This window comes from Schistocerca cancellata, chromosome 10 (genome assembly GCF_023864275.1).
Source record: "Schistocerca cancellata isolate TAMUIC-IGC-003103 chromosome 10, iqSchCanc2.1, whole genome shotgun sequence".
Classification (NCBI taxonomy): domain Eukaryota; kingdom Metazoa; phylum Arthropoda; class Insecta; order Orthoptera; family Acrididae; genus Schistocerca; species Schistocerca cancellata.
In genome coordinates, this window is record NC_064635.1 from 85,062,913 (window position 1) to 85,075,229 (window position 12,317).

The 12,317-nt window shown below is 41.0% G+C and overlaps 1 protein-coding gene across 1 annotated transcript in view; it reads right to left on the bottom strand.

The window, feature by feature from the left end:
- The window catches only part of LOC126106889 (histone acetyltransferase Tip60-like), a 125,258-nt gene that overhangs the window by 84,688 nt on the left and 28,253 nt on the right, over positions 1-12,317 (bottom strand). Inside the window, exon 4 of the mRNA XM_049913299.1 lies at positions 8,693-9,051. Coding sequence (XP_049769256.1) covers positions 8,693-9,051 — 359 coding nt within the window. The remainder of the gene's footprint in view (positions 1-8,692; positions 9,052-12,317) is intronic.

Consider the following 12,317-nt stretch of genomic DNA (forward strand, 5'->3'; position numbering starts at 1 on the left):
GCAAGAGCTCACAAAAATAATAACAAAAATATGGGAAACAGAAAAATTACCAGAGGATTGGAAATGTGCCCTTATTCACCCGTTACATAAAAAAGGAGACAGAACAAATGTCAATAACTACAGGGGAATCTCACTTTTACAAGTCACCTACAAAATTCTCTCAACATGCCTGCTGAAAAGAACACAAAAGCAGCTGGAACGCCAAATTGGTGATTATCAAGCAGGCTTCCGCCCCGGTCGCTCATGCATAGAACAAATATTTAATTTAAAGACAATATTAAAACACAAAGCAATTAGAAATGCCCCCATAATTTGTACATTTGTAGATTTTAAGAAAGCCTATGACTCAATAGACCGGCAATCTTTGTTTAACATTTTAGAGGAACTTGGACTTGACTCCAAAACACTAAGGCTTATCAAAGAATCACTGACAGACACTGTATCTAAAGTTAAATTCAGGGGAGAAATCTCTGAACCTTTTCTCATAAAAACTGGAGTACGTCAAGGTGACGGGCTATCTCCACTTCTGTTTAATATAGTCCTGGATAAAGTCATTAAGGAATGGGAAAAAGAATTAAAAAATCAATCCTACTGGAAACCAATCCATCTTGGTAGAACCAAAGACAACGTGGAGATATCTTGTTTAGCATTCGCGGACGACTTGGCCATACTTGCAGATGATGAAGAAATCGCCACCAAACAAATAGAGATCCTTAAGGAATGCGCGGATAAAGTAGGTTTACAAATTTCGTTTCAAAAGACAGAATTTTTCTGTACAAAATTCCATGTACACAGTTTGAACACAAAATATGGAAAAATAAATAGAGTAAAACATTTTAAATACCTAGGTGAAATTTTGGAGCCAACCGGAGGAGAGAAAGTTGCACAGAAGATCAGACAACAGAAAATGAAGAGAGCATATGGTATGACACATGAAATATACAATAAAAAATGCATCTCCTCGAACACAAAAATCAGACACTACTGCGCAGTAATTAAGCCAGCAGCACTATATACTAGTGAAACGCTCACACTCCACACAAAATGTGATTTAGAAAAAATACTAAAAGAAGAACGCAAAATTATGAGAAAGATTTTAGGTCCAAAATTAACAGAAGAAGGATATCGGATACAATCAAGAAGAACCACAGAAACTATATCAAACCTGGCAGCAGACATAAGAAGGCAAAGATTAAAATTTTATGGACATGTCACTAGACTTCCCCCCACACGACTCACCAACAGAATTCTCACTTACATAGAAAAAGTCAAATCAACAACACCATGGATTAGCCAAGTAAAATTAGATTTACAAAAAGCAAATATTGAACTTAAAGATGTCAAAGACAGAAAAACTTTTAGAAATAAGGTGGAAAAGTGGATTGTATTGTCGGAGAAGGAAGCACTAAAGAGACCAGGAACAAAATGGACAGAAGAAAGAAAAAGAAAACATGGAGAACGGATGAAAGAAGTATGGAAGAAACGACGTCAGAAAGCTTTGCGTGATCCTTCTGGGTCCATTCGCGATAAGTAAGTAAGTATATTTAAAAACAAAGATGATGTGACTTACCAAATGAAAGTGCTGGCAGGTCGACAGACACACAAACATACACACAAAATCCAAGCTTTCGCAACCAACGGTTGCCTCGTCAGGAAAGAGGGAAGGAGAAGGAAAGACAAAAGGATATGGGTTTTAAGGGAGAGGGTAAGGAGTCATTCCAATCCCGGGAGCGGAAAGACTTACCTTAGGGGGAAAAAAGGACAGGTATACACTCGCACACACACACATATCCATCCACACATACACAGACACAAGCAGACATTTGTAAAGGCAAAGAGTTTGGACAGAGATGTCAGTCGGGACGGAAGTACAGAGGCAAAGATGATGTTGAAAGACAGGTGAGGTATGAGCGGCGGCAGATTGAAATTAGAAATTAGCGGAGATTGAGGCCTGGCGGATAGCGAGAAGAGAGGATATGCTGAAGGGCAAGTTCCCATCTCCGGAGTTCTGACAGGTTGGTGTTAGTGGGAAGTATCCAGATAACCCGGACGGTGTAACACTGTGCCAAGATGTGCTGGCCGTGCACCAAGGCATGTTTAGCCACAGGGTGATCCTCATTACCAACAAACACTGTCTGCCTGTGTCCATTCATCCGAATGGACAGTTTGTTGCTGGTCATTCCCACATAGAATGCATCACAGTGTAGGCAGGTCAGTTGGTAGATCACGTGGGTGCTTTCACACGTGGCTCTGCCTTTGATTGTGTACACCTTCCGGGTTACAGGACTGGAGTAGGTGGTGGTGGGAGGGTGCATGGGACAGGTTTTACACCGGGGGCGGTTACAAGGGTAGGAGCCAGAGGGTAGGGAAGGCGGTTTGGGGATTTCATAGGGATGAACCAAGAGGTTACGAAGGTTAGGTGGACGGCGGAAAGACACTCTTGGTGGAGTGGGGAGGATTTCATGAAGGATGGATCTCATTTCAGGGCAGGATTTGAGGAAGTTGTATCCCTGCTGGAGAGCCACATTCAGAATCTGATCCAGTCCCGGAAAGTATCCTGTCACAAGTGGGGCACTTTTGTGGTTCTTCTGTGGGAGGTTCTGGGTTTGAGAGGATGAGGAAGTGGCTCTGGTTATTTGCTTCTGTACCAGGTCGGGAGGGTAGTTGCGGGATGCGAAAGCTGTTGTCAGGTTGTTGGTGTAATGCCTCAGGGATTCCGGACTGGAGCAGATTCGTTTGCCACGAAGACCTAGGCTGTAGGGAAGGGACCGTTTGATGTGGAATGGGTGGCAGCTGTCGTAATGGAGGTACTGTTGCTTGTTGGTGGGTTTGATGTGGACGGACGTGTGAAGCTGGCCATTGGACAGGTGAAGGTCAACATCAAGGAAAGTGGCATGGGATTTGGAGTAGGACCAGGTGAATCTGATGGAACCAAAGGAGTTGAGGGAAATCAGTATGTAAAGGGAGATGAATATCTAATAGTCATGGGGAATTGGAATGTGACTGTAAGAGAAGGGGTAAAGAAAAAGCTATTGGAGAATATGGGCTTGGTACTAGGAATGAGAGATGATAAACACTGAGTTCTGCAGTACATTTCAGTTACTAATAACGAATATTCTGTTCAAGAATTACAAGAGGAGGAAGTACACTTGGAAAAGGTTGCCAGATATGGAAAGATTTCACTTAGATTACATAATGGTCAGGCAGATATTCCAAAATCAGTTACTGGATTCTAAGGTGTACTCCTAGCAATAGACTTAGATCACAATTTGGAAGTGGTGAGTAGGCTGAGGTTTAAGAGACTAATCAGGAAGAAAGATTACACGAAGAAGTGGGATACAAAAGTACTAAGGAATGAAAAGAGATGCTTGAAGTCTGAGGCTATATATACGGCGATAAGGAATAGCTCAGACGCAGTTCGGTTGAAGAGGAAAGAACAGCTCAAAAAAGGGGAATCACAGAAGTTGGAAAGAAAAACATAGGTACAACGAAGGTAACAGCGAAGAAACCATTGGTAAGAGAATAAATACTTCAGATGAGTGATGGAAGAAGGAAGTACAAAAATGTTAAGGGCAATTCAGGAATACAGAAATACAAGTCACTTAGGAATGAAATAAATACAAGGTACAAGAAACGTAAGGCAAAATGGCTGCAGGCAGAATGAAAAGATAATATTCCATCGGAAATTCTAAAATCATTGGAGGAAGTGGCAACATAACAACTACTCACACTGGTGTGTAGAACGTATGAGTCTGCCAATATACCATCCGACTTGCTGAAAAACAATGGAGGCTTTCACGACCGGATGTTTCAGCTGCTGAGAATTTTTCCAGGTTGTATGGCCATGGTCCATGCAATTCTTCAATCCCTGATGTTTCGTCCAAGGCTATGTTGGACATCTTCGGAGGTGCTCCTGTTTGTGCTGAGTCTTGCCAACTGATGAGTCGGACGTCGAAGAGTGGCCTAAATACTGTGGAAAGTGGGCGTGGTCTGGATTCCACGTGATAGCAGAGATAAGCGTTGTCAAAGATAAATTTTTTAAACTATTAATTATAGTACGTCAAAGATAAAAAAACTTCTCATCGATTCTGTAGCGCCACAGTCCATGTATCACTCAGTTTCATGGCTTCTTCTTTTCTGTTAAAATTATCCCCATGTTTATATATTTCTATGGCTTCTCTATATAGCCATGGATAATAGTTTGTCATAGTACAAAAAACTTCAGTTTCCAAAAATTTCACTATGTGATCACCTGACTGAAGAGCATGTTCCGCCACGTCTGATTTGTCTGTTTTCCCTAGTCGGCAAAGACTTTTATGTTCCCTCAACCATGTATTCCCACTTCTCTTTGTAGTTCCAATGTAGACCTCGCCATACGTACACGGAATCTTATATACACCACTTGCAGACAGAGGGGGACGGATGTTTGTCCTTAACGGAACGAAGTGCTTGGCCTATTTCCTTAGTTGGTCTGAAAATCAGTCTAACATCATGTTTCCTTAGAATCTTGCAGATCTGATCAGTCACTTTTTTGATGAAGGGTAGAGAAACAGTGTTCTTCCATCACTGTGACCTATTGTTGTCCTTAGGCCGCCTGTTATTCGGCCGCAAAACTTTATTTATTTCCTTACTAGAGTACCCATTCTTCTCAAAAGCCTGAGACAATGCAATATCCTTCTTGGATGTCTTCGTCATGAGACAGACTGATGGCAGCTTGAAACATAAAGTCTTTCGGAAGGTTACACATACCGATTGATACTTGCATAAGGATTCCAATCATCGTCCACAACAGAAAAGAGGTGTAATTAAAAGTCTAGTGGCAGAGCTAAAAGGATTTGTATGCGGGAACACCTGGATGTCGAGTTAAAACCTCTAAAGCAGGCTTTAGAGAAGAATGGGTACTCTCCTAAGGAAATAATTAGAGTTTTGTGACCGAATAACAGGAGGCCTAAGAACAACAATAAGAGACAGCGATGGAAGAACATGGTTTCTCTACCCTTCATCAAAAAAGTGACGGTTCAGATCGGCAAGATTCTAAGGAAACATGACGTTCGACCGATTTTCAAACCTACTAAGAAAACAGGCCAAGCATTTCGTTCCGTTAAGGACAAACGTCCCCCTCTGCCTGCAAGTGGTGTATATAAGATTCCATGTACGTGTAGCAAGGTCTACATTGGAACTACAAAGAGAAGTGGGAATACACGGTTGTAGGAACATAAAAGTCTTCACCAACTAGGGAAAACAGACAAATCAGCCGTGGCAGAACATGCTCTTCAATCAGGTGATCACATAGTGAAATTTTCGGAAACTGAAGTTTTATGTACTATGACGAACTATTATCGATGGCTATATAGAGAAGCCATCGAAATATATAAATATGGGGATAATTTTAACAGAAAAGAAGAAGCCATGAAACTCAGTGATATATGGACTGTGGCACTACAGAATCGACGAGAAGTTTTTTATCTTTGATGTACTATAATCAATAGTTAAAAAATTTTATCTTTGACAATGCTTATCTCTGCTATCACACGAAATCCAGACCACGCCCGTTTTCCACGGTATTTAGGCCGCTCTTCGACGTCTGACTCATCAGTCGGCAAGACTCAGCACAACCAGGAGCCCCAACAAAGATGTCCAACGTAGCCTTGGACAAAATGTCAGGGATTGGAGATTCCATGGACCACGGCCACACAACCCGGAAAAATTCTCAGTTGCTGAAAAACATCATCCACACAATTCTGAAGGTTGCACATGAGCTGATGAGTGCTTGAATTAACGCACAATCAGCTTAACATCTCCTGCATCCAAGTTGCTGACAGGAATAATACACAGAAAAATGGAAACAAAATTGAGGGTGAGTAAGATGATGGTTCATTTGGCTTTAGGAAAGGTAAAGGCACCAAAGAGGCAATTCTGATGTTGCAGTTGATAATGGAAGCAAGACAAAAGAAAAATAAAGACTTGTGCATAGGATTTGCAAATTTGGAAAAAGCATTCGACAATGTCAAATGGTGCACAATGTTCAAAATTCTGAGAAAAACAGGGATAAGCTATAGGAAAAGATGGGTAATACACCGTAAGTACGAGAGGCAAGAGGGAACAGTAAAAGTGGAATACCAAGAACGAAGTGCTTGTATTAAAATGGGTGTAAGGCAGGAAAGTAGTCCTTCGCCCCTACTGTTCAGTCTATACACTGAAGAAGCAATGACAAAAGTAGAGAAAAGGTTCAAGAGTGATATTCATTCACCCTGAATTTTAATTCCAATGATTACATTTACTGATGAGATTGCTATCCTCATTGGCAGTGAAAAAGAATTGAAAATCTGTTGAATGGAATGAACAGCCCAATGAATAAAGAATAAGGATTGAGAGTAAATCAGGAAAAGACAAAAGTAATGAGAAGTTGCAGAAATGAGAAGAAATTAAACTTAACATGACAGTTGGTGACCACAAAGTATTCGAAGTTAAAGAATTCTGCTACCTAGGCACCCAAATAACCCATGATGGACAGAGCAGGGATGACATAAAAAGCAGATTAGCACTAGTAAAAAGAGCATTTCTGGCCAAGAGAAGTCTACTAGTCTCAGACATAGGCCATAATTTGAAGAAGAAATTTCTGAGAATGTATTTTTGGGGCATAGCATCATACGGTAGTGAGACATGGACTGTGGGAAAACTGGCAAAGAAGAGAATTGAAGCATTTGAGGTGTGGTGCTACACAAAAATGTTGAGAATTAAGTGGGCTGGTAAGTTAATGAATGAGGAGGTTTTCTGCAGAATCGGAGACGAAAACATTGGCAAGAAGAAGGGACAGGATGGTAGGACATCTGCTAAGACATAATGGAATAACTTCCCTGGTACGAGAGGGAGCTGCAGAGGGTAAAAACTGTAGAGGAAGAGACACCGGAACACATCTAGCAAATAATTGAGGATGTAGGGTGCAAGTTCAACTCTGAGATAAAGAGGCTGGCATAGGAGAGGAATTTGTGGCGGGCTGCATCAAACCAGTTAGATGACTGATGACACAAAATCTCTGTCCTGTTTTTCCTCTGTGGAAGGACTGAACTAGCATGTACTCAGCTCCATGATGCAAAACCTAATTGAGAGGTAGTGGATCCACAGTCGAAACGTCAAGGCCACGTGGATGCTGTGCTGACCCATGTCCCTCCATACCACGTTTGATAATAATTGACAGAGGACGACATGGCAGTCATTGATTATCGTGTGGGTTCTCGTTTTCTGTTAACCAGGCAAGAGCCAAGGTGAAGCATTACAACATCCTTCAACAAATTCATGGATGTGGTATCCTACATGAATCTTTCTTCCACTCTCTGTAGTCTCACCTAAGTATCACAAAAGGTCGTATATGCGGGGAAAAAAAAACAACCTACATTTTCCAGTTAAAAACAGACTTTTTCCCATGTGAAAAAGACACTATGCCCCAGGTGAAAATACATTTTTTTCTATGTTACGTGACAATATACATTTCCATCACAGCTTCAAAACTTGTCAATCTTTTGAATGGTAAAGGTTTTATACACAAGCATTGAACTTCCTGACACTTTCGGAAACGAAACCCAGCAAAATAACAATGCATTTTGAAAAGATCTTCAATGCGTGGCAACATGTACACTGCACATTTTTGTATTACGAAAGTATAAATCTGAATTCCACGAACTACAGCACGCTAGCTTCCGAAGCACTAAAATTGTGATTGTGCTGCACACATCAGATATTCAGAGCATAGGACAAACGATGTAGTCAGCCAATAGCAACATCACTGTTAGGTAGTGCGAACACACAAACAGATAAAGTTAATCGTTAAAATTAATATACTGGTGTTGCCTTTTGTTGTCTATTTATAAAATCACTTCAAAAGAAGCAGCAGTGAAGAACACTGAGTTTTCCGTAGAAAAGCCAGTTGTGTGTGAAATGCTCAAGAACTCACCTCACACTTGATAATTATAATTTTTGCCATTATTACTGCATTTGTAATCTATTAAAGAACTATAATAAATATGAAAAGCTAACCTCAAAGCTTGGTCTTTCTTAGCTTGTGTTACCCTTTAAGATATATCAAACACAAATGTGCTGGTACAATTTTAAATAATGCCATAAATGGCTGGTCCTCTTGGCACTCGTTCTGGGGTGCATACAACCAGCTCGATCCTGCAGTGGGGACTGAGTGGAAATTGCGTAGTCAATAAAATGATCAGGCCAGCTGTCTGAGCAGAGGATGCTCAAACTAGCACGAAAGAAGTCAAATGCAGTCGCTCTTCGCATCTAGAGCGATTATGTTGACATTAGCAGGAACTACACACACTAATTAATTCAATCGAGCACAAATGCCAGATGCAGACTTGTATTATACACAGATGTTTTGCCAAAAAATTTGTGAACGTGAAACTTATTTTTCAATGCATACAAATAACTATACATTAATAAGTGAAAAATTTAAAAAGACTAGTAGCAAGTTGCAATATAATTTTATTTACACAATGACTGGTTTCGACAGCATTATCATGTCTCAGTTGACCTATTGTTATTGAAAATAGCCATTACATTAATAAGGTGGTACTGGTTCTTCTAGGAAGATGTGGCTTCCTTTCTCGAATTCTCTGAGGCTATGGTAGGATATCTGTATAAAAGATATCCCATTCACAAATGTAGATCCACGGCGAATACTCACCTCATTTTCAGGCCACCCAGCTTTCCTCTTACGCGACATCTTCTTCTGCAGAGCTGCAGCAAGAACGGCACCACCATTGACCATTTCCGGTACAACAGGAGATGTGGGCCGCGACGGCCCGCCATTGTTGGTGCTGACGGAAGGCACCGGGAGGGTTCCACTGCCAGAGGTGACGGTGCTGGTAGTGTTGGGTTTGGCATTGCCAGAGCTCGGGTGCACGGGCGTCGAGCACGCCGACGATGTCTGCTTCTTGGGTGTCGACATCCCCGTACCGGGACCGGCACCATCGCGTCGCGGGTACTGCACTTTCCGAGTATCCAAGCGGTCTTCCGTGACCCACTCATCGAGTCGCTTATTGACTGCAAAATGACGACAATAATTACACTGAGATGCTAATTTTATACACTGACATGCTAATTTTAAATTACTCCACAAATACGGAATAAACAAGCAATTTCAAATCCAAAATAGAGTATATATTAAAAAAAAGATCAAGGTATAATGTCTCGATGATGAAGTCACAGGAGGCAGAGATATGGTGCAAGATGAGAATGAGGAAAGAAATTACCCATGTCCTTTGCAGAGGAATCATGTTGGTACGTGTCAGTCATTTCTGGGAAACTGTAGAAAATCTAAATCTAAACTGCTCATTGGGGATTTAAACTGCCAAGCCCAGAGTTTCACCACTTATAATGTAACAGACAGAGAAGCAGACAGTACAGAATAAACACATGTGTTTAATGTATTACACAATACAAGCTAAGCTGCAACCACTGTGCTGCATTCTATGTAGGCATGACAACCAACAAGCTGGATGCCAAACATGATATCCTTCATGTCAATGACTGCTTCCCAGCCTGTGCCATATGGATCCTTCCCACCAACACCAGCTTTTCTGAATTGCACGGGTGAGAACTTTCCCTGCAATACGCCCTACGTTCCCGTAACCCTCCGGGCCTCAACCTTCATTAGTCACTGTCCTCATCTATCCAGCCCCTTTGCTGTTCCCATTCCAGCACTACACAGTTGTCATTCCACCACCACACTCAGTCTTTTTATTCCCCCCCCCCCCAAATATCACTGCTATATGGTGAGCAGCAATTTTCCTTCTCATACCTTTAAGGAAAAAAAAATGACCTGATGTTGGTTCTATTTAATGGTATATCTGATAATGTAATACAAAAATCAGTTAAACTAAAATGTACAACTCCTAGGGCTGATTGTACAAAGCATTTAACCTTAGGTTAAGACAGAAAATGACCTTAGATCAAGCTTAACCTGGAAATCTGCACTGTATAAATGTTAATTCCAGGTCATATTGCCATGAAGTTAGATTGTGTTTGACGGGTGATAAATCGAGGTTCAAAGTAATGTTCAGCTCTAATCATCAGTTTATAGCGTAATGGCACTACAATTCACCGTTTTTGTTTTTAGCAGATATCAATTGCAATAATAAAAAAGTAGTAATTAACAGAAAAATGGCAAGTAAATATGTGACTACGCCATTCGCACACTGCAGATGCTTGAAATACTTTTTTTCAATCTGGCTCGCAACAGTTCTTGAGAGACGACTCTTAATTTATGTGATTAGTTCAAAGACATTTTATGGACACTTAGCAGCAAAGCAAGAAAAGGAAAATTCGAAACATTTGGCAGTGAACAGTTAAGTATGGGAATTTTGACAGCAACCAATGATGACTCAACATCACTTATATATGTTCTCTTTCAGCTCTAGTAGCATTAACTATGCAATTTGTATTAAATCTTTAACTACTGAACCTGTCCCTAAACTGCTCTGACAATTCCATGTGCATTGATAAATAGAACATAAGCAATTAATTTGAAATTAACTAACAACAAAATCATGTTTCATTTACTTCAATGGCTCAGAGGTTGCGTCGTGGACTACAGTGCTGAAGATCACGTATTCGAACCCATGTCAAATCTTGAATTTTTTTCCCCACTTGTTACTACTCTCCCTACTTTATTGGTTGTACAGATGATTATAACAATATTACCATGCTATTCCATACCATTGAAACCATTCCACACACACTGTTTTCCGAGCGTTCTGGACCACTGTTGGGCAAAATTCGCCGTGCAATATCACTACACAATGTGAATTACATTGTTTACTTTCATTTACTTTACAAATAGCTGAGCACTCATGTGTGTCCATTGAGGACGACGATGACAAGACCCAATGAGCTCCCTGCACATTCTGTAAAGGGTGAATCCACTCTTGGAGTTAAATAACAAGTCATTTAAGCTGAGGTTTTGTTTGGAGAAAAGCACTGTCAAGCAGTTGGGAACGAGGCTCAGAGACTATCTGATGAAAACAACCAAAAGCAATCAACTGCTGACAGAAATGTGCAGGTTGCTGTTAACCTTAAAATATTACACCACAGGCACCTTTTGAATGGTGGTTGGTAATCTGTTTAAAGCAGACACAGCAACAGCTTGCTGCTGTCCATAAGATACTGGCCTTATGAAAGAATTAAAGTCAACAACAAACTCTCTCCATGCCTTTGCCTTGTTGACCACAGTGACTATCTGTTTTTAGGCACTCAATTATACCTTTATATTGCCCCAACACCATTTCCAACGGCAAATCTTTCTTGTCTTGAGAGAAAATTCAGGATGGAATGTAACAATATAACAGAAAGGATAGTTGTTACTCATCATAAAGCGGAGATGCTGAGCTGCAGAAAGGCACAACAAAAAGACTGTCGGAGGAGGGGGGTTGGTGAAAAAGAAGAGAAATACAAAGACTGGGTATGTTGGTGGAATAGAGAGCTGTGTAGCACTGGAATGGGAACAGGGAAGTGCTAGATGTGTAAGACGATGACTAACAAAGGTAGAGACTGCAAAGGAGGAGAATTTTACAGATGGAGAGAAGGTACTGCAAGGAGGTTTGGGCCTGACTGATATGGTTTTGCAGGTTGGTGAAGGCTAAGGCTTGGCGGAATATGAAAAGGTGGAAATCACTGTGGAAGGTAGGGTGGCAGCCGGAGATGGGTACTTGATGATAAGGTCATTTGGGGGATTCCATTAGCCAAACAACAACACAGGAACAGTTGTGGGACTGGGTTCTGGCTAGGGATAAGGAAACATTTTTGTACTGATGCAGATGGGAGGAGCAAGGATCCATGTTGGTGGAAGAAACGTCTAAAAATATGAAAATAACATACAATTACATCCAAAAAAATTCACTAAAACACACTCAGACAACCTACTCTCCTACGTGAAAGATAACAACCATTTCCTCCAACAACTCTCAACACTTCTTGTTCCTTTACCACACAGTTCCCTGGCCATCACTACTGATGACACCTCCCTTTATACTAACATCCCTAATGCCCAGGGCCTTAACGCTATTGAACACTACCTTTCTCAATGCTTGATATATTCCAAACCAACCACCTCCTTCCTAGTCGTGATGATCAACAATATTTCTTCTCCTTCAAAGGCATTGCCTAAAAACAAATCCGGGTTACGGCTATGGGCACCCACATGGCAGCAACCTATTCATGGGCCATCTAGAGGAATCCTTCTTGCACACCCAGAATCCCAAACCACTCCCCTGCTTCAGATTCACTGAAGACATCCTTGTGATCCAGATCAA